A 23,756-nucleotide genomic window follows, 5' to 3' on the forward strand; every position below is an offset into this window, starting at 1 on the left:
GTGTGCTTGCTCTACTTCTGTGTTTATCACATCCTCTTGATCAAGAGTACAGCTCTGCTTTGCAGATGGGGAAAGGAAAAGACTGTAGTGGTCTTGCAGAGGACCAGAGTTCAGTTCCCAGCACTGAAAACAGGTGACTCACAATTACCTGTAACAGACACCAACCATCTCCTGGCCTCTGTAAGAATACATACAAAAAGTGGCAGACATATATAAGGACAGACAGACAGACAAACAGACACACACACATACTCTCCCACACATAAATTAAAAATAAATATTTTGTAAAAGGTCTCTCAGGCATAATGTTTGAGAGTGTGATAAAGAGAAGGGAAGAACAACTAAAATAACATTTTATTAAAATCATAAATAACTTTAAATGGGCAGAACACTCTATAAAAACAAATATATACCTATACCCCAAAAACAGAAATTTTCAGTAAATCACTTTTTAAATATGTACAATTTCCCAGTGTCTAATTGAGAGGCTGTCACTGCACCTACAGTTATGCCATCTGACCAGAGGATATGAAGACTAAATGCTAAGGATATTCATACCACAGCAGAGGTTAATCGACAAGAACCTTAAATGCACAGGTATAAATTAGGATGGTTGAACTGTAGTTTTATCTTACATAGAAAACATTTAAATGGAAGCTAATGACAGCTGGTGAAATGTGAGTCTGCAACTCAGTCACTCACAAACCATCCACATGAAGCAATGTAACTGCATGATCACTTTTAGTGTGCACAGAGTTGTATAATTTGCCTATCTAGAACAATCTGAAATTAAGACTCTGGGATTTTTTTTGTTGCTGTTACCTAAGCAATCAAATATATTTAGGTGGAAAAAGTGAGTTACAAAAAGTCATGTTGGTTTTGTAACTATTGACCTTTCAAGTGTGTTGTTCCCTGAGTTATGAAATAAGCTAATGAATATAAGATGCATTTACTGACTACAAAACTTCCTTAACATGCACACCTAATTTTACTTACAGAAGGGAGAAGACTGACGTCAGTAGAAAAAGAGAAATCAGCCAGTAAAAGGGCAAGGATCAGATGGAGTCCTTCTGTAAGGATTGTTATTTCATAGTTCCCATGGAGATGAATACAGAAAAGCATGAGAAGTATGAGTGATACAGAGCCACTGGCCACCCAGATCAGACTGGCAAACACTGGGATAAAAATACTTTTAAGTTTTATAAGGTGACTGGGCTACTTCAAAGTACTCTACTAGGGGGCACTCAGTGCCTCTGGTGCTTTCCTAACTTGAACTTTTAAGATTCAGAGGCTATCATAACAGGGAACACACTTACACAAAAAATAAAATAAAGACTTATCTCTGTTCAACACAACACATATTGAATGGATAATGTGCATTACTTTAACTGAAGTATATAGTATTTATTACATATCTAATTAAGTGGTGATTATAGATGAGCTCACATTTATTGACTTATGAATATATCAGATGTAAATGAGTATATTTACTTAGGGTTTCCTACTAATTCTATTTTGTCTGTGAATACAAAAATGTAAATTCCTAATGAGCAAAAGTAATCCCTAATGACCTAATGATGCTGACAATTTCCAAAATTATAGGCAGAGTGAGAGGATTTATCAGAATTAAGAAAACAAATTTCATAAAGACCAAAGTCATTTAAAAAAGTAAATACAATATTTTAACATTAAAATTGGAGCAATAAAAGCACAAACCGTGTATTATGTTCATCAACTATAACAAGGAACATAAATTAAATTAATATTCTAGATGTGAGAAGGCAAACAACAAATATCCCTTGCAGATTCTGAAGAGGAGCCACCTTTGACATTGGCACCACTATAACCACCCACTGCTGGGAAAATGATGAGGGGATATTGTGAACTTAGACTAAAGAGTCTGTTTCTACCTTAGAATTAAGTTTTTAGAAGAACTTAAAAATATACAAAATAAAATTACAAAGATGTGTGTAAAACAATAAAAACTAATAAATAGTTGATATATTTATTTATCTCGGAATGAGAGCGTGGGGAAGTGGAAAAAGTGTCAGGTAAGACTCCAGCTGTACGTTGGTAAACTGTAGGAGCCGAGCAACCATCACACCTTTCTACCTATAATATTATGCCTCTGTATGAACTTTTTATCAATAAATACTTTTAAATCGTCTCGGGGCTACAGTTTATGAAAAATGATGTTTTAAGTGCTTCAGTAAAACGCTCTCCCTCATCTGTGACAATGATACTAGTGACCCAACAACATTAAAACACTTGCTGCTACAGGTACTCAGTCACCTTGAGTCACCCTGTCTTTGTAATTTTATTTTGTATTTTTTTAAGTGCTATTTAATTCAAGGCAAAACTCTTTCCTTTTTAAATGATGTGTGTGATGACAACAACAATTTTACACATACACAGATACACAAACACACACATACACAAACACATACATACATACACACACACACACACACAGAGTGAGTACACTTACCTTGACCAAGATGTGAAGGCTTCTGAGAAAGTATGTGGCCACTGCCATCTAAAACATACTGAGTGCTAAAGTCATCAGCAGATGTCCTTGTTGTAACTACCACCTGGAAACAACAAACCAAACCAAAAATGTGTATGGCAATCTAACAGAATTTACCCTCCTCTTTTACTCTTTTACCCTCCTATATCTTTCACACTTTGAAATGGGATCGTACTGTGTACTTTAGACTAGTCTCAAACTCATGATCTTCCTGCCTCCTTCTGAATCCTGGATCAAAGGAATGTATCACTACAACATTTATCTATGGCAACCAAGATAATTTTCACAAAGCCAGCATGGTAAGCCATGCCTACAACTCTAGCACATGGAAGTCTGAGGCAGGATAACTGCAGTGAGATCTAGACCAGGTTGGATCTCAGAGTAGAGACCTTGTCTAAGTAAGTAAATAAATAATCACATATTTACTCAATAGTAAAAAGGATATTACTTGGCAATTCCCTTATTTTATTGTAATGAAATGGTTTGTGTGTGTGTGTATGTGTGTGTGAGAGAGAGAGAGAGAGATTAATTATATACACACACATATGTTCAGATGTAGGCCAGAGGCTTCAGATAGATCCCCTGGAGCTGTAGTTACAGTGGGTTGTGAATCTCCATGTGGGTGCCTGAAACTGAACTCGGGTTCCCTGGGCTGAGGCTCTAGTCCAATGCTTCATTAGTCTGGATACTTCTCTGGTAGTGTTTTTTGGAATTACACTTTTAAACAACAGAACAGCCTGTGATTTTTTAATGGTGAAAATGAGCTGGTATTTGAGCATTTTAATTAAAACACAACCAGTATACCTCAATTATACCATGCAGAATCTTTTTTATAATAATTTCCACAAATTTATGGAAAATGAATAACCAGTAATCATTTTCTTTTCCTTATATATTTTATATAAAACATTTAGTTTATTAAAAAAACAATTATAGTTTCAAATAGTAAAATTTAAATATAGACACAAATATTTAAAGTTTTTTTTTAAAAAAAACAAGTTTAAAACAATGTTTAAGTATAAATTTCTCATTAAAGTCAGCATTAAGCATATGATCATAGGAAAAGGCTCCATTAAAGCACAAAATATTTCCTTATGATGTCAGCTGTGGAATAAGGTTTAAGAATCCCGCACTTTTCTGAACTATCCATATTCTGTTTACCAACCTGTGATACTGGCAGGAGACACTGCCTCAATGGAACAGAAAATGAAAACCAGACAAGACGCACTGGTGTAGAATAGGGATGCTGTCAGGGAAAGAAAAGTGGACTAAAAGAGAGCAGCCCTGTGATAAGTGGTGGTCCAAAGTTAGGAGTTATCTCTTCTGACTATCCGTGGACTCAGCACAAGTTAGAATCTACAAAAATCCAGCTGTACTGATGAGACTTATCTAGGTCCAGCTAGAGGTCTATATTTCATAGCTCTATCATCTGTCCTCAGTAGACTTATTGGTGGCATATGCACTATGAAACACCTGGGCACTATGTGTGGGTACCCATACCATCCCCAGCACACCTCCCGTCCATGTTTGTGTGTGTATGTGTGTGTGTATGTGTGGAGAAAGAGAGAGAGAGATCTCATTAAGTTTCAAGAATTAGTAGATACTAACAGGTTTTCTGAAATGTCTTCTGAACTTTTACTAGAGGTACTGTATCAAGCTGCTATTTGTGTGATTACTGTTCAAAAAAAAGGTGGCAGAGGGGAAGGTTGTCACTTCAGGTAAAGCTGTGTGTTTCTGTACATTCTAACTGTTCTACTTTGCTGAAAAAAAATCTATTCCATAAGTTAATGGTGTTTAATTTTAATCTAGATCTTACCAGCCACACTGAGTCTAAAATATCCAATGTATTATTTGATTTGTTTATCCAAAACAAACAGAACAATAAGTGATAGAGATATTTTTCTATGTTTTGTTATTCTACAATTGTCCCTTTAAAAGTAATTCTACATTTAAATAACTGCTTCTTCAAAATGCCAAGGTCAATTGAATTCTATTTCTATTCTCCAAGTGCAAGCCACCTGACAAAATGTTGGTGTCACTGAGCAAAGGCAGCCCTGGGACTCGGAGTCCCAGTGCTAACCCTGCCAGTGGCTTCTAGAGGCTCCCAAATAAATGATTACACCCTCTCTCCAGGAGGGTGATGATAAGATGAGGATGCTAATGCTTTGTAAGGTTACATGTGATTTTGCTTTTACCATTTCAAAGCCACCTTTATGACACTAATTTGTTCATGCTTTAGACATGTTAGTGAACAGTAAGTACACACCCACCTAGATCAAGATGAGAAAAGAAAGGAAGCAGGATTTTAATGCTAAAAATATTAACACTTACGTTATACTTAAAAAAAAAGAACACTATGGTTTTTAACAATAAAATTTCATTAATGTCAATTTATAGGGCCCTATGGAAATGTATTCATGTGGGCAATGCTTATGGTGAGACAGTGAAGAAAACATATAGTTACGTTTTACAAATTCATGAAACACAGCATATTCCTCAGAGGAAGGAATTGTATTTCGAGGGTTCATTTCATGTCCTGGGCAGGAAATCTCTTCTTTGACAGGCACAGGTTCAAAATGTATTAGCTATGCAGCAAGAGCTTGTGCTCTACACTAACTCATGATCAGGAGTGTCTCTAATAACACACACACACACACACACACACACACACAATCATTGGTGATTCTCACAAGGCAATGAGCAGTTGTTGAAATCTAGTGACGTCAAGCTTTTAAGATAGTACCTTTTAGAATTCTTCAGAGATCTTGAAGATTATGTTAGCTCTGTTATTAAAAGTTATGTAGGCGCTGGAGAGATAGCTTAGTGGTTAAGAGCACTGTCTGTTCTTCCAGAGGCCCTGAGTTCAATTCCCAGCAACCACACAGGGCTCATAACCATCTATACTGGGATCTGATGCCCTCTTCTGACATGCAGGTGTATATAAAGATAGAGCATCTGTATACATTAAATAAATAAACAAACAAACAAATCCTTTTTGAAAACTTATGTAAAATCATTTAAACCTTATGCAAGCAGTTTCACCATAGGAGTTAGATGAAATGTAAACAAAATTACTTCAGATACATCCTGACAATTCAAGTAAAACTTTTCTTGACGCAAATTCATTTAAGGTAACGGTTGTACCCTTTTCAAAACATTTGTATTGCCTGTAATGAGCTAAACCACCATTTAGGAAGGAGGATTCAAAAATTCCCAATCGTTAAAAAAATTCGCAACCCTGTTCACACTAAAGTTCTACTGCTGTGGCTGAGAATGACACAGGAAGCTCCAGATACTGAAGAAAGTTGGTTTTATTTGTTTGCCATCAGTCTAACACTGGAGGCTTCCTCTTGCCCTTTACAAGTCTCCCAGCTTTTCAGTGCACCCCTCTAAGCATGGGGGCTTAAATACACCTACAGAGCCTATGTTCTCTCTATAGAATGGCATGTAACAAATGTGACTGCTTAGAGCAGTACCAGTCCCACTGTGACAACTCTAAAAGTACTGCATGGGTGGACTTGCAAATATGAATGTTAGTTATGAAGTAACAAATATGAGGACCACAACAATCAATAGGAAAGAACAAGACAAAAACAATCAACTTGCACTACAGAACAAAGATGTTTTGTGAAAAGTAGCAGGGATTTGCCTAAGAACGGCTGCAAATTTTCAGAAAAGTTTCACCAACATGAGGAGTGTAGGTAAATGTGATTGCCTTTAGACAGGGAATAAGCAACTGATTTCATCACTGATTTAAGCACAGCAGCATACTGTTTTTTACAATGGAGTCCAAAGCAGAAAAAAAAAAAAATGGCTATATAACTTCTCAATGTATCTAAAAGGCATGGGACAGATAAGATGTAGGAAGCTCTTACAACTGTAACAAGGTACAGTAAACCCTAGCTTTTGATTAATAGTATGAATACACTGAAAAGTAACAGTAAAATCATGAACAGACAACATTATAATTGATAAGTCTGTGGGCTTACATAATTGAAAGTGCTATAATTCTATCTAGTAAAGACCAGTTTGTATCAGCACCAACCCAGAGCAATGTGGCATGCATTGTGATGACTATGATAACACATGGTTACAAGAGGGTTTCATCTCCACTATAATGAATGGTCCTTATAGATGGCTTTGAAATTGGAGTAAGAAAACTCGGTTGGCATTTAACTCTGCAAGGTCCCATTTTCCTCATCAGTAACATGAAGGGATTATCTACAGAAGATCTCCAAGTAAGGTTAGCCAGCGAGTAGACTTTGAGACAGACATTAATGAACAGCCCTTTCCTGGGGCATGGTCTGGCATGAGCACCTATAGGAGAGGACAGAGAAGCATTTTCCTGAGCTGGTTGTACCTTAACAACCCTTCACCAAACAGCCACTGAGTGTCAACTGCTTCTTCTCTGCGACCTGGATAATACAGATCTCTTCAGAGGAAGCAAAGGAAACTCAGCCATGAGCTGTTAGTGACCAGCACTCTTGGAAGCATGCATCTTAAGGCAGGGAATCTGTGCAGTGCACTAAGGTCTACAACGACTACTAGAGGTTTCAGATAAAATCAAACCTAATCACTGTATTACTGTGATACTTCAATAATTCTTCTGGAATTTTGATAAGTAAAATGATTTCAATTATTTGTATTTGAGTCCTTTTGAATGTCTTAAAAAGATAAGTTGGTAAGTGTGGGTGTCAAGTGAACTTAACTAATCTATAAAAAAGGAAACAAACAATCAAGCAAGATAGTGACCAACAGACAAGCAAATGGCCATCAGAAGTCAGAACCACAGAGGAAGTCACATTCATGAAGACTAAGTACTGTGCTGCCATCTAGCAGGCAAAGCTGGTACAACCACTCCAAGGTTGGACACATCGTCAGAAAACAAACACATCAAAATACATTAGTTCCTGACAATACTCTCACAACATAAAGGTTAATTTCTATCAGCTAGTTTAGACAACAGCCAAATGATCAAATATTTCTACACTAAAACAGCTGACCAAAGCTCTAACCACAGAGCTGCAGTAGAAAGCTCAGAGGTCTCAAACTCTATACTCCTTTTAAAATGTGATTTCTGCACTAGTTGCAAGGCTGCCATGTACATTCTCCAGAAGAAAGACTGGCAATTCCCAGCTGTACTCTCCATCTACTCTTTCCTAAAATCTATGTGGAGTCTCAAGTGAAGTCGAAGTACAGCAAGTGCTGAGTGAACGAGACGAAGATGCACCTGGTACACTAGGTCTGGAGTAGATTCTAGGGGACACTTGGGGATTTCCTCCTCAAACTAGCTCTGAATATCTGCAGTCCAGGGACTGAGGTCTAGTCCTCTTTGTCTTAAGGGCAGAACTTTCGACTCAATTTCATCACCTTTGCTATGCTTTCCCAGCCTACTAAGGTCCCACTTTACAGAGCTCCAAAGTCAGAGCATAAGTGAATCCTTAGTCAAGTACATGCATGCACGCATAAAAAGGAAAAAGGACTACAGTGAATCTGGAGGATACCACACGGCTGATATCAGGCCACCAAATAGACATTCAATGACCAGAGAGGAGGACACGGCGTAACTCACGTTCACGCCACTTTTCTAAATGTTAGGTGCACATGTGATGACTTTTTGGCAATCTTACCTAAATGGTGTATTCTGGCCTTAGCACAAGTAATATGGCCATGGGGAAATTTTCAATAATTAAAGAGACCTTCACAGTTACCAGCACACAGATAACCTTCAGAGAATGACAGGGCCCAACACCTACACAGAAAAAGTTTAGCATAGGAAGCTTGTCAAGTCATACAATCAAAAACAACTGAGATACATACAAACCAGAGACTAAGGTTACGAGTAATTATAAAACCTGGCAGTCTAAGACAATTGAGTGTGTGAGGAACTGAAGCAAAGGCTCTAAAGAAATTACAAGTACACAGCCAGCAGTCACTTGCCTTAAGTTGCAGCATCCAACTGCTTTCTATCCCAATCTATCCCTAGGTATCCTATGGGGTAGGGCAAGTCAACTCAGCTAGAGAACTCAATTCCATCACCTACATTTACCACGGTGGCATTTACAGTGTGTTCCACAGACTCAAAAACAATTCAGTAGCATGCCTCTTAAGAAACAGTTTTCATAATCAAGCGGGTACAGGAAAATATATATACTATAGACTACCTTTAGATTCACAACCTACTTTAGGATAAAGGCTCTAAAGTGTGCTACAGTTAAACGTTGACTTTTAAACACAACTTTTCCAAGCTAATGGTCTATTAAACAACCTGCTCTAATGAATGAAAATATCACAAAATACACATTACTATTTTTCGAAATATTAAAGATGGAATTATCATATGCAGTACTAAGGTCTCCTTCACCAAAAGCAAGGACCTAAAGAAGTTTTGGAGCACCTGTGATCAGAGCAACTCTTGTCATGGCAGCAAGCCACGAATCCAAAAGCAAAGGAATGCATAAATAAAAGGAATGTATGATATAGTCTAGTATGCTAATTTCAATATGATGCTCAGGATAGCCTCAAACTCTGTACTGATAAGCTAGCCTCCATGGCACTAGAATTACAGGCATGAAAACACACCTGGTTCAGGAGGTCCTGCGAGTGTTACAGCACAATGGGCACAAACCTTGAAGACATTATATAAAGTAAAATAAGCCAGATACGGATGGTCCACTTTTATGAGGTAGCTTTAATGTCAATTTGTAGAGCTAGAAAGTCGAACAGGACCTGACAGAGAAGAGGAGGAAAGAAAGCAGGCTTTCTTTATAGTGGGTATTGAGTTCTAACTTAGGAAGAGGAAAATAACCCAGAAACAAGTACAAATTGATAAACACACAACAATGTAGATATACCTAACACCACCAAATTATAGGTAAAAATGGTAAATTTCATATTCAGTGTATTTTATCATAAGGTAAAAAAAAATATTTTAAGCTACTCTGACAAACAATGAATTGATTTTCTCCTAATTCTAATATTTGGTCATTGAGAAGTTAATAAAAAAAAAAGTCAATATAAACTTCCTTACCTCTGCAACATTACATATTGACCCCAAGGCTTCACCACGAAAACCATAAGTTGTCAGATTTCCAAGGTCTTCATGACTGCTGATCTTTGAGGTGTAGTACTTCACTGCCATTACAGGGACATCTACAGCCTTGATGCCCTCACCATTGTCCCGAATCTCAATTTTATCAAATCCATAGTTCTCCTATAAAAAGAACATTAAGCTGCAGTCACATTTAACACAAGGTAAACAATCTGGTTATCTGACAACTTGAAGGAAAAGTTGACACTATACACACAGGAGTGTCAATTCTTTAGCTTTGCTAACTCCTATGTACGTTTTGTACAATAAAGTACTTGTTTTGTCTGGATCTTGATTCAACTCGAACACAAAGAGGTCAGTCTATTCTCTGAGGATTCTATTAATTTTCTCACTAGCATAGGTATTTATGGTCATTTATATTTAAAATTAAAATTTCTGACATAGCTTTTATATATATCATCCTCCAAATGAACTAAAACTAAACACTACCGGTAACCAGCAAATCGCAACCTGACCTCACCAAGAATCCAGCAGTCATCCTTATTTAGCTTGATCTTTAGCAAGTCCTTCCTTTTTACCTTTATAAAACATATTTTTAGAGTACCTTCTGTTTCTATTTTGTGGAATAGTTTGAGGAGAATTGGAATTAGATCTTCTTTGAAGGTCTGATAGAACTCTGCACTAAACCCATCTGGCCCTGGGCTTTTTTTGGTTGGGAGATTATTAAAGACTGCTGCTATTTCTTTAGGGGATATGAGACTGTTTAAGTCATTCATCTGATCCTGATTTAACTTTGGGATCTGGTATCTGTCTAGAAATTTGTCCATTTCATCCAGGTTTTCCAGTTTTGTTGAGTATAGCCTTTTGTAGTAGGATCTGATGGTGTTTTGGATTTCCTCAGGTTCTGTTGTTATGTCTCCCTTTTCATTTCTGATTTTGTTAATTAGGATGCTGCCCCTGTGCCCTCTAGTGAGTCTGGCTAAGGGGTTTATGTATCTTGCTGATTTTCTCAAAGAACCAGCTCCTGGTTTGATTGATTCTTTGAATAGCTCTTTTTGTTTCCACTTGGTTGATTTCAGTCCTCCTGCTGTCTACTCTTCTTGGGTGAATTTGCTTCCTTTTCTTCTAGAGCTTTCAGGTGTCCTGTCAAGCTGCTAGTGTGTGCTCTCTCTGGTTTCTTTTTGGAGGCACTCAGAGCTATGAGTTTTCCTCTTAGGATTGCTTTCATTGTGTCCCATAAGTTTGGGTATGTTGTGGCTTCATTTTCATTAAACTCTAAAAAGTCTTTAATTTCTTTATTTCTTCCTTGACCAAGGTATCATTGAGAAGAGTGTTGTTCAGTTTCCACGTGAATGTTGGCTTTCTATTATTTATGTTGTTATTGAAGATCAGCCTTAGTCCGTGGTGATCTGATAGGATGCATGGGATAATTTTAATATTTTTGTATCTGTTGAGACCTGTTTTGTGACAAATTATATGGCCAATTTTGGAGAAGGTGCCATAAGGTGCTGAGAAGAAGGTATATCCTTTTGTTTTAGGATAAAATGTTCTGTAGGTATCTGTTAAATCCATTTCTTTCATAACTTCTATTGGTTTCAATGTGTCTCTATTTAGTTCCCATTTCCAGGATCTGTCCATTGATGAGAGTGGGGTATTGAACTCCCCCACTATTATTGTGTGAGGTGCAATGTGTGCTTTGAGCTTTACTATAGTTTCTTTAATGAATGTGAATGCCCTTGCATTTGGAGCATATAGCAGAGGATGAGCTCTCAATGGGAGGAAAGGCCCTTTGTCTTGTGAAGATCATATGTCCCAGTACAGGGGAATGCCAGGGCCAAGAAGCGGGAGTGGGTGGGTTGGGGAGCAGGGTGGGGGGAGGGTATAAAGGGCTTTGGGGATAGCATTTGAAATGCAAATGAAGAAAATATCTAATAAAAAATATTTTAAGTGTTTACACATGATAATTCTCAAAACTGTTTTAGAAAGTTCACCAAGCAAGAAATGGTTGAGAAAATATATCTAACTTGGCAATCTCTTTTTAAATTTGAAAATTAAGAAGAAAAACCCAATTCATAGTTTAATTCTATTATACTAAGGTGTTTAAGAGTAACCAAATTTCTATAATGCCCCTATGAATTTTTATGACGGCCATATTGTAAACGTGCTCATCAACTGTCATCAGCCTTACTGCAAAAGACTCTGCAAACATCACCTCAGGTGCAAGCTACAAAGGGGATAAACGTCTTCCAGGAATTACATTGACTCTGTTTTATACAATGATGTCATACTTTAATAACCTAAAATCATATAATACTTTGTGAGTATTTTTAAGAATAAACTATGCGTTATAAAACACTATGAGAAGATATCTCAGATTTCAGTTTCCACCTGTCTCTCAATGTAAAATTAAGATGACATTCTGAAAAACAGCATGTCTGCTTTATTTCATTAAACAGCAACATAATATAAATGTAAATCTTACAACATAAATAACTCCAGGGATCTGAGTAAGATGAAAACACAAACATTCCAATGTATATTTAAAACAATATTAACATATGTCCAGAATCAGAATAAAACATGCCTAAGTACATTTATTAGACCCAGTTAGGCAGTTTACTCAGAAATCCTACAGCAGACATAGCCAATGCTGAGAGTAACTATGTAACTAAAGTCACAGCACTAGTTTACTTCTGTAAGAATGTGTCCATTGCCTGGTTAACAGTATTTTAAGAAACAATTTTTCTTTCAGAAACATTTAAGAACAAGACACATTTTGAGAGAGTTAAACAGGAAAGAGCAAAAGGGCAAAGTCCCACAAGGAAGTAAGAGTGACAGTGTATGTGTCTCCCTCAGAGACTCTGATGCCATCTGACAGATGTAAGGACACAATCACTTGGACTTACTGTCACTTGTATTCTAATAAGGCTAGTTATATATGAAATACCTAAGGAAAACAGTCACTTCAATTTTAATTCAATAAGCTGTCTTTCACATCTCAAGCACATAGCATATTACTTAAAGCACTGGTTCTCAACTCCGAATGCTGTGACCCTTTAAAACAGCTCTTCATGTTATGGTGACCCCCCAGCCATAAACTTATTTTGTTAGTACTTCATAAGTGTAACTTTGCTACTGTTATGAATTGCATAGCAGCAGCAGCAACAATAGCAGCAGCCAGCAACTTGCTATATTATGCACACACTAAAGCTTCACTTATAATCTGAAACATTAGGAGTAGAGCATAGTATCTGCCTAATGAAGCCCCCAGCTAACCTGTTAGTCCAACCATGCTAAGAACATGCTCATAAATGAGAAACCGTAAGTCAGGAACACTAGATTCCAATCACAGATTCACTACTAGCTGATTAAGTGATTGAGGTAAGCTTTGGGAACATTGATTCTCTGTAAATTGGCAACCAAGATAATTTTTGTAAGAAGTGGTTGGAATGTTATAGCCATTGGAATTTTAGCTGATAATAAATGAAAGTTAGATCCTTTTATTACAGGGTGGCTCTGTCAGAATAATAATGTCACGGTGCTTACAACAACAACAACACCAAAAAATCTAACAAGTAGATTTTTAAAACCATATTCTTACCTTCATTAACATACTCCTACACACCTAGTATATAGTAGATTACAAACAGGTAGGGAGGACACAAAAATATAGGGTATAACTCTATAAGCTTGAAACTTCAAATGAGCAATGTCACAAGCACTGATGGGTGCTTCCTAAACTTTTCCCACCCATAATTTCTTTTCGTTCCCCAAATTTTTACACATATATATATATATATATATATATATACACATATATATATAATAAAATAGGTATGCAAATTTGATATTTAATAAGTGACATATTTTGTTATACATATACTTTTATCATTTATTAAAGATGAACACATATTTGCACATTGATGGGATAGAGATGCCTGTTTATTTTTGCATATTTAAATCGTGGTGGAACATTTGCTATTTTTAGAACACAGAACATCTTCAAATCTTTCAGGTTTGATCAGCTGATTCTGTAATTATCAATACTCATAATATACTTTGTCTGTTTTACAAAACTGCATAACTACATTTAGAGCCTACGGAGGTTTGATTAGACTGGCCTCCATAGGCTCATATTTGGTTCCTAATTGGTAGAACTATTTTGGGAAGCACTAGGAGATGTGGCCTTTTCAGGTCTGGAGTCTCTCTCTGCTTCTAACTTGTGAATCAGGATGTAGCTCTAAGCTATTTCTCCAGCATCAAGCTTGCCTGCCTGGCACCATTCCTCCTGCCATGTTAATAGACGCACCTCTGAAACTATAAGTAAGCCCTCAACTAAATGCTTTCTAGGTTGTCTAAGTCATGCTGTCTCTTCACAGCAATAGAAAAGTAACTATGACCTAAGTTGATACCAGGGTTTAGGGTATTCCTGTGACAGAACAGACCATGCTGCTTTCTGGAGAAATATGGAAAAGACTGGGGCAGGAAAGCTGTTGAATGCTGTGAACAGGATTTAATAGGTCACCCTAGTACAAACCTGGAAGACAGTAGTGCTGAAAGCAATGTGGATTATATAGGCCCAGCTCAAGAGGCTTTAGAGGGGAATAATATTAGCAACTAGGCTAGAGACCATTGTTGTGATAACTTGGCAAAGATTGTGGCTGCTTTTTGCCCTTGTTCTAAGAATCTGCCTGAGGTTAAGTTGAAGAGTTTTGGATTAATGTCCTAGTAGGGGAAATTTCCATAGAGTTTAGGATGACTCTATTATGCAGTATTTAGTGACCACTGATAGGTAAATCTTCAATGTAAAAGAGCAAGCACATTTTGAGGATCAAAAGAGCACTGGAGGATGTAATGTCAAATTGGAGCCTTGGTCTGTGCTGAAAGACATAAGCAGGTGGGGGCAATAAAGAGGGTAGAGTCCACAGGGCAAGACCCTACCCAGCTAATCAGGCAAGTTGTAGAAGAAAAGGCCTAGGAAGTGAAAGAAAGTTTATACAACAAAGAAAAGCATCAACAAATCAAACTTTATGCAAACGTAATTCAAGGAGTAAGAGTAAAGGGACTAGACTCTTCTTCCTTGGTTAAGGAAAGCTGCCTACACCAGATGTGTGACAGGGGAGTCCCCATATGGAGGCCTGGTGAGGGCTTGAGAGGAGCTGGTTTTTTTTGTTTGTTTTGTTTTTTAAGTATGTATATTTTTTATTGGATATTTTCTTTATTTACATTTCAAATGTTATCCCCTTTCCCGGTTTCCCTCCCTCCTGGAAACACCCTATCACATCCTCCCCTCCCCTGTTTCTATGATGTGTTCCTACACACTCCAACTCAATTCCACCTCCCTGCCCTCAATTCCCCTACACTGGGGCATCTATCAAGCCTTCATAGGACCAAGTACCTCTCCTTCTCCCACTGATACCTGATAAGGCCATCCTCTGCTACATGTGCAGCTGGAGCCACGCGTATACTCCTTTGTGGATGGCTTAGTCCCTGGGAGTTCTGGGTGTGGGGCGGGGAGGTTGGTTGGTTGATACCATAGGTTCTTCCTATGGGGTTATAAACCCCTTCAACTCCTTCAGTCCTTTCTCTAACTCATCTATAGGGGACCCAGCGCTCAATCTAATGGTTGGCTGACAGCATCCGCCTGTGTATTTTTAAGGCTCTGGCAGGACCTCTCAGGAGACAGCCATATCAGGCTCCTGTCAGCATGCACTTCCTGGCATCCACAATAGTGTCTAGGTTTGTTAACTGTATATGGGATGGATCCCAGGTGGGACAGTCTCTAGGTGCCTTTCTTTCAGTCTCGGTATTTGCTCCTGTGAGGAGTATTTTGTTCTGAGAGGAATTGTTTTAACAGCTTCACTTTAGTGAAGTCTGGATTATGTTAGAGACTCCAAGATGTTGCAGATGCCAGAAGCCTGCAATGTCTATTGAGGAAAGCTGCATTCAGGAGGGAGAACCAGCTCAAGAGAGAGAAGTATGTTGCAGATAACAAAGAGGAGAGAAATGGGTGATATGTCCATCCAAGCTCTTTGATATTGGACTCACAGCTGCGGGATTTGGACTTTGCCCTGCTCGGTTTCAGTCTTGCTTTTATCCGCTATTTCATTATACACCTTTTCCTCCATTTTAGAATGGTCCTGTATATCATGTGCCATTGTATGTTGGAAGCATATGATTTGATTTTGATTTTACAAGGAGGTCACGGGAAATTTTAAAATGTAACATCCTGACATATAATAACTTGAAAAAAGAGGGATTTACATGCTTATGTGCTGAGGAATGATGGTAGGAAAACACTTAAAGTCTTTATTTCCATAAGATCAGAAAACAGCATGTGCAATAAGAATAACTCACAATATACAACAGTATGAATTTATAGTGAGGTGCTGTAGGCATGTCCTGACAGCACACACACATTCAGTCTTGCTTTTATCCGCTATTTCATTATACACCTTTTCCTCCATTTTAGAATGGTCCTGTATATCATGTGCCATTGTATGTTGGAAGCATATGATTTGATTTTGATTTTACAAGGAGGTCACGGGAAATTTTAAAATGTAACATCCTGACATATAATAACTTGAAAAAAGAGGGATTTACATGCTTATGTGCTGAGGAATGATGGTAGGAAAACACTTAAAGTCTTTATTTCCATAAGAACAGAAAACAGCATGTGCAATAAGAATAACTCACAATATACAACAGTATGAATTTATAGTGAGGTGCTGTAGGCATGTCCTGACAGCACACACACAGCACATACTTTGCTGGTTTAAGTCATATGAATAACTAAGGACACACATTAAAAGAAAACAGGCATTCAGGCAAGTGACTCGGTGAAAGGTTCCTTCCTATCTAGCATGTGTATTTTTCTGTAATTTCCTTTAGTGTTACAATAATCTTAGTTTACACTACAATTTATTCTTTAAAACGTGCTCCAAAATGTCCACTGCCTGGGAAAGAAAAGACATCAACAGTCTAACAGGACGATCTGTCCGCCCATTTTGCTGTAGAGGCCTTTGCTTCACAGGGACACTTACCAATCTAACATCAATGCTGGTAGCTCCGGCATCCAAGGAGTTTTCAATGAGCTCTTTCACAACGCTGACCACTGATGTGATTGTCTGAGAACTGGAGAGGAGGCGAACTGTCGCTGCAGGCAACTGTTTCATCCTAGCTTGCACCAGAGTAGCTAGAAAAGAATCATAAGGAGTGAAAATAAGAATGGCTAAACAATGCTGACTCTCACAGAGCAGACAACACTAGATGACATTGTTAAGAGCTTACCGGTGTTGAGCCACTACGTATACAAGGCTGAATTTTAAACTCACAGAGTAGAGATAACTAATTTCTTACTAATAACCTTAGATACAGGTACCATCACCATCTCCGCTTAGTGAGATGACTGGGACATGCAAAAAGAAACTAAGTTCATTCAGTTATTAAAACAGGGTAAAGACTTTATACAGAAAGTCCTGAGATATGTAATTAGTTACCTCTCACCAAGTACACTGTGACCCAACAGCACTAAAAAAAAAAAAACAAAGCAAAACCAAAAAACCAGGAGAAGTAGATTTTCAGGTAAGATGGCAGACTGGTAGCTACCTCCACATGACTGGTCAAGTAGAAGAATCAGAATAAGAAAAAAAAAAAAAAAAAAAAAAAAAAAAAAAAAAAAAAACAGATCAGACACAGAAGAAGCCGGAGGGAAAAAAGGAAAGAAGAAGGGGGTGGGGGGAGTGTCAGAAGGCCATTTGTTTTGAACTACAACAAAATAATCAAAATAAAAATGTTTAGCTGGTAAAAAATAAGACACAATGGACTTTATTTACAAAGAGAGAAAGAGAAGAGCTTCGGGAATTCACATATGCAATGGCAGAAAAACCAAGTACAAGGGAAAGCATGGGCAATCCTGAAAAATGATCTGAGCCAAAGGCAGCAATACAGTCCTGCTCACAGCAGGGGGAGGGGGCAGAAGACCTGCTCACAGCAGGGGGAGGGGGCAGAAGACCCTTGCAAACAGATTCTCCCCTTGAAACAGATTAGGTTTGAGTCAAGAGCGATCTACTCACCAAGAATCCCCAGATACTCAGGAGGAAGACAAAGCCAACACATGCACAAAGTCGGAGTTGTCAATCGAAAACAACAAGCAAGATTGACAAAGCCCTAGCCAAATTAAAACAAAGATTCTAATTAATAAGGGTAGAAAAGGAAAAGGTCATGTGACAAGGGCTCAATGAAATAATGAGGGTCATTTGGTTATACTTAAAAACATATAATGGTGGTTTTGTTGTAGCTTGTCAAAAGACCCTCACTCACACAAAGACCAGAGACATCATCGTTGCAAAACACATGGTGATTTTTACTTATCCAACATTCTGGGAAAGCCCCTCTCAGCACGCATGCCAGAGGAGAGACCCAGAACAAAGAAAGAACACACTTTTTATACCTTTCTAAGGGCCAGATATAGGCACCAGGGTAGTTTGGCTTATTTTAATTGGTGTAGTCAATAACCTTTAAGACATTGGTTGGTTTATAGAGGGTGACTCTCATTTTTTTCTGTTCTTGAGGTTTTTAGTGTGAGGCAGGGCAGAGGAACTGTTAATCTTGTTTTGGAAGCTTAGTAATTTTGAGTGTTAAAACTATGTTTCTATATTTGTTTAGTCAGCCAGTTTTTTATCTGACTCTGTACTTGGCCTGCTAGTACAGTTTGGAATGTCCTTTTGAAAGGGGAAGGTACTGGGTGGTCTTGAATTCATTTTGGATATTACAGTTACAGTTAGAATAAAAATGTCCCCAGCAGTCTCCCATAAGTGATTTCAAAATCTGTCCTACTCCCATCTAACTTTGATATAAATTCCAGTCTTTGTGTTTGCCTTTAAGATGCCTTACTCCTGAGTTCCAGCATGAAGAGAGTTTCCATAGGCTCCAGCCCACTCTTGGTCTGGCCATCAATTAAAAAAAAAAACCAAAAACCAAAAACCTAAAAGTTTTAATTGGCCTAATCAGAGTGGTTAACTATTTCAGTGGATCATTTCCCCAGCACATGAGTGCTGGGAACTGAACCCTGGTCGTCTAGAAGATCTCTTAACCTCTGAGCCATCTCTCCAGCCCAGGGAAAGCAATCTTCTGGGAAGGGGAAGATGGTAAAAGAGGACAATGGAACACAGGTGTCTGAAAGCAGGAGGAAGGAGGAAGGGAACAAACGCACAAGCAAGACTTGGGAACAGAGAACTGTGGTCTCCCTGCCCCTGGGGATCATGGTTCAAGTTGGGCAAAGGTCACTGCCTCATTAGCATGGGGAAGCATTTCACGAATCTCAACCGCTAGCTGAATGGGTTCTTACTGGTAGAGAGGAAGTTGAGCCTGTAATCTGACTAAGGCTACATGACATTCTAAAGGTAGAGATGTGTAGCGGTTTTTGAACTCCCGGGACAAGTTCAGAGAAGAGGAAGCCCTGCCAATGAGGAAGTCCTCCATACTGTGCTGAACTCAGAAGGCTATCCCGACAATGGTAGGACTTCGACCTTAATGAGCAGGGCAACAGGGGAGGGGAAAGAACTAGAACAAAGTGTAACACTCGTATGAATGAAAATGCCATAATAAAACCCATTATTTTCCTGCCAACTTAACAACTAAATAAAACAGAAAGTTCACAACAGCATAAGTGTGAGAAAACTGATGTTTTTCTCTTTTTCTCTCCAAGGGTTTTGAATATAATATGTATAATTCTGATTTCCTTCCTATTAAACTTCAAGTGCCTGGCTGGGGCCGCCAGGTCAAACTCAAGGTATTCCTATCAAATTAACTCCACAGTCAACCCCCAATGGAATGAGCTCCTATGTCATTTTACTCAGCAGGCTCCCGTTAAGCCCTGATAAACTCATCTCATTCGTGGCTTTACACACTTTCCTTATCATCAACTGTACAAATATGCATAATTGGTCTTTAGAAATTTTTGTTTTAGGTTAATAAGCAGAGACAAAAACAGAATGACTGAATGATTGGGCATAGGAGCCTCTCAAAAGTTAGAGCTCTTTACCTTAAATGTCCTGGTCCACGCCCACCATATCAGCTCACTGCGTCACTGAAAACAGGAGAATCAGAGACAAAGGCATTTTAAAGACTTCTTAAAAACCACCAGTGAGCTGTCAATAATTTAAGAATGATAAGGATGGCTGTATGAGTGTAATATGAGCTATGCCTGGCAGGCAATGATCACACAATGCTGGCATCTTGAGGTATGGATAACGATTCCATCATGTAACAGCTTCACTGGTACCTCATTAATCATGCAGATGTTTTGAAGTCTTACAGTGCCTTTATAGAGCATGGAGCCGTTTGGATTGGCTATCAAGAATCTCAAATCACTTTTAATCCAAATTAGTCAAACCCCAGACCTAAAACATGTTTCTAGTCATGATGGGAAAAATCTCTGTGCAGGTAACAGAGGTCCTTTGCTTGATGATCCAACAAGGAAACAAGTTTCTATTCAAAAAGAAACAAACAACTCCCCCCCCCAATTTAAAATGAAAATTTTAGTACTTAAAAGACATACAAGTGGATTTTTGCTGTTGGTATGTAGAGCTTGCCAGCTTGGAATTCACTGAGTAAACCTCAAACTTGCAGTAATTCTCCTGTGTGTTAGCTCCTGAGAGTTAGAATTAAAGGTGTACATCTGGGGGTGGGGGGGTTACATCTGCTTTTATTTATGCCTAACTTCAGAAAAGATTTTGGGAAGATTAGCTTGACAACACGTAACTCCTTTAGAATGCTAAGAAGAATTTTGTTGCTGTTGTTATTTAGGAGAAAAGACCAAAAAAACTGTAAAAACAAAACAAAGGAGCAAAATACTCTAAGAACTTCCTTAATTCCACACAGCTAACTATGTATTTAAACAATGAACTGAACCTAAGGAAATCTAGTTTTAAACAAAATGATACTGCAAAGCACAAAACAAAAAGTCAGTTTATGATTCTTTCTCAGGCAATATAAGAGCAGCTGTCGTGTGAGGAGCTGGTAACTGCGGCAGAACTGAGGCCGGGCACTGTAACAATTATGCCAGGATTGTAGATAAGCTCCTGAGAAGAGGATAACTTAATAATTCACCCATATTTATGCCAACATAAAGAAGACAAAGCTGACTGTCACAGCGGGAAAACAAACCAATGGTCAAAACCCAGGTCTTAAAGTCTTTATTGAAGCAAACTTAAATTCCTCTGCAAAAACAAGGCATTGCCTATAAAAATGGTGAGATGGGTCACTGGTTTGTTCCAAGGATCAAAGTAAGAACTTTATAAACACTAGGCATGGATAAAGGCACAGAAAAGGACAGACAAGGATAGAGGAGTACCGTAATGAAGCCAACTACTTTGTATATTAGCAGCAGAAAAAACAAACAAACAAACAAAAAAAACAAACTAGGCACAGAGGTACATACATAGCTACAATCCTAGGTCTTAGAAGGCTGAGGTAGGAAGATGAAGTGTTCAAAGCAGTCCTGTGCTTAATAGCAAGATTCTATTGGAGGGAATAAAATATCATAAATGGCAATTACTATTTTCTGATACCGGAAACTGAACCCAGAGGAAGTCCTAGAGGCTTCTTGGTTCCTCTGCACTCTTCCAGGGCACAGGAAGGGGATGCCACCTATGAGTCAAAAGATAGTCAGTCAGTCCCTCACCAGCTCCTGAATCTGCCTGGGTCTCAGCCTTGACAGCCTCCAGAATTGCAAGAAGCCTGTTGTTTATAAGCCTCCTGGTCTGTAGTTCTTTATCAGCTAGAATAGACAAAGGCACAAGCACTTTCACCTCTCTTTGTCTATCCAGTCTCCCTGTAAGCATGCTGATCTGAAAAACAAAGACTAGCCATTTCCCTTAGCCCTCTTTTTGCTTTTCTTTTCTTTTCTTTTCTTTCTTTCTTTTTTTTTTTTTTTTTTTTTTTGGTTTTTCGTTTTTTTTCCGAGACAGGATTTCTCTTTATAGCTCTGGCTGTCCTGGAACTCACTTTGTAGACCAGGCTCGCCTCGAACTCAGAAATCCGCCTGCCTCTGCCTCCCCAGTGCTGGGATTAAAGGTGTGCACCATCACGCCTGGCTATCCCTTAGCCCTCTTAAGACAGCAAATTTCTCCTTTTTTGTGACCAAACTTAAGGAAGTACCTGTATCTAGTGTTACAAATTCCCTTCCACCAAATCATTTCTAAAATAGTTGCCAAACAGAATATACTGTACCCACCTTTACACAAGTCTGAGTTCAACAATGCCCTCTGCAGACGCTAATCCCTTTCCTTGGGACCTATGTTGATTTTTTTTCTTTGTTTTGGTATTTAGAATCAAACCAAGGGTCACACAAGGCAAGCACTTTCCTGTAGCTATGTCCCTAGTGAGGGACCATTATCTATCTATGTCCCTAATGAAGGACCATATCTATGTCCCTAGTGAGGGACCATTCTGTTCACTTCCCAGACAGTTGTATCCATCTATCTCTGATGTCTTTGTGTTTTCTTGGTTTTCTTCCAAGGAATACGACCATCTCCCAACATAAATCTGATTGGCCACGAGACAGGCATTTCTAACAATTCTTGCCACTGCTCCCTCAGGTGAGTATCTGTAAAATAGACCTTATCATCTTGCCTCCCTCATCCTTTCCACTTAGCCTTGTTGTCTCTAAATAATACATTAGTATTGGTGGTCACCATAGTCAGTCAAGAACTCCATTTTCCTTTGTTATTAACTCTTTTTGTACCCCCAGCACCCAGCTTCCTCCTAATCAATCAGTTACAATATCCGTCACAACAATCCTTTCTGATTACTTTCGGAATAACCCTTCTCTCTCCCATACTCTTTAAGTACTTGGCTTGCATCATGCAGAGGATGTCTGTCAAAACCTTATCCTCAACTACATAGCTTTTTGAGTACAAAGAATCATATAGTATATCTCTGAATGAAGAAAAAAAAAAGGCAAGTTCAGTATTTTATTCCTGGTAACCAGTCCAGGATCAATGCAAAACACTAGGAATAATTTTAAACTAAGTGCCTGCCCTCTCAGCAAATTGCCAGGATCTCAAGTTCCACTATAGGTTTACTTTTAAACTGGCCTGTATATCATATCATCCCCCAGCCCAGTGTACCTCCTAACCTCCAATTCATCCCCTGTCTTAGTTAAAGTTTCTATTGATTCGACGAAACACCATGACCAAAAAGAAAGTTGGGAGGAAAGGGTTTACTTGGCTCATACTTCTAGATCACAGTCCATCACTGGACGTCAGCACAGGAACTTAAGGAGGGCTAGAACCTAGAGGTAGGAGCCGATGCTGAAGCCATGGAGGAGTGCTGCTTCCTGGCTTGCTTCCCCTGGCTTGCTCATCCTGTTTTCTTATAGAACTCAGGATCATCAGTCTAGGGATGATGATATGGGACAGCACCCACAGTGTGCTGGGCCCTCCCTCACTGATCGCTAATTGAGAAAATGACTTACAACTGCATCCTCTGGAGCCATTTTCTCAATTGAGGCTCTTTCCTCTGATGACTCTAGCTTGTGTCAAGTTGACACATGAAAACAGCCAGTACATCCTCTGATCTAGTATACCTCCTATCAATGTCTGAATTCCAGGGTCTTATTTATCTTCCTTCTAAATATCATACTTAGATGACCTAAAAGACAAGATAAATATTATTCTATCTCAGAATTGCTTTCTCTCTATGATTTGCTTGGTAATAAAATTAATAGCCAACATAGGAACTTCGTGGACTATCTTTTATAATCCTCGACACACATTACACATCTATGACAATGGAATGTAAAAGCTTGTTAACTTGCAGAAGATTACCATATTACTAAGACATATGCATATTTTGGCTCAGAAGGCTACACCTCAATACTTTCCAAGCAAGCAAGTTAGAAATCTCAACAATACTGTAAGAATTCCCACCATATACATGGCACCTGCTCCTTCCTGAGTTTCTTAGAACATTCTTCCCAATACCACTTCTGGTCAGCCCCTTAGTATTTCTCCTCTGAACGACTCCAATAACTACCAAATTGATATATGGACTTAAATATTTGTAAGTTGTTTCCATAATTAAAGTATCTTTGCTATCCTACTTTAAATTTTTAAGATTTTTCAACTGCTAAGTATGTTAAGTCCAAATTCCCTACTACCCTATCTCTCTAAT

At 38.4% G+C, this 23,756-nt stretch overlaps 1 protein-coding gene across 12 annotated transcripts in view; it reads right to left on the minus strand.

Moving 5' to 3' along the window:
- Pms1 (PMS1 homolog 1, mismatch repair system component) overlaps positions 1-23,756 on the minus strand; it is a 98,926-nt gene that overhangs the window by 73,933 nt on the left and 1,237 nt on the right. For 3 of the 12 annotated variants that reach the window (XM_029479084.2, XM_029479061.2, XM_029479062.2), the window contains exons 2-7: positions 21,139-21,230; positions 19,624-19,668; positions 17,654-17,747; positions 16,622-16,773; positions 9,558-9,740; positions 2,489-2,591 (exon numbers count right to left, since the gene is read on the minus strand). In XM_029479084.2, coding sequence (XP_029334944.1) covers positions 2,489-2,591; positions 9,558-9,740; positions 16,622-16,773; positions 17,654-17,696 — 481 coding nt within the window. In that variant the 5' untranslated portion in view covers positions 17,697-17,747; positions 19,624-19,668; positions 21,139-21,230. The remainder of the gene's footprint in view (positions 1-2,488; positions 2,592-9,557; positions 9,741-16,621; positions 16,774-17,653; positions 17,748-19,623; positions 19,669-21,138; positions 21,231-23,756) is intronic. The other 9 variants (XM_029479066.2, XM_029479065.2, XM_029479076.2 and 6 more) reach the window with 6 other exon arrangements.

The sequence above is a fragment of the Mus caroli genome, unplaced genomic scaffold, assembly GCF_978045245.1.
Source record: "Mus caroli unplaced genomic scaffold, Mus_caroli_1 scaffold_1, whole genome shotgun sequence".
Classification (NCBI taxonomy): Eukaryota; Metazoa; Chordata; class Mammalia; order Rodentia; family Muridae; genus Mus; species Mus caroli.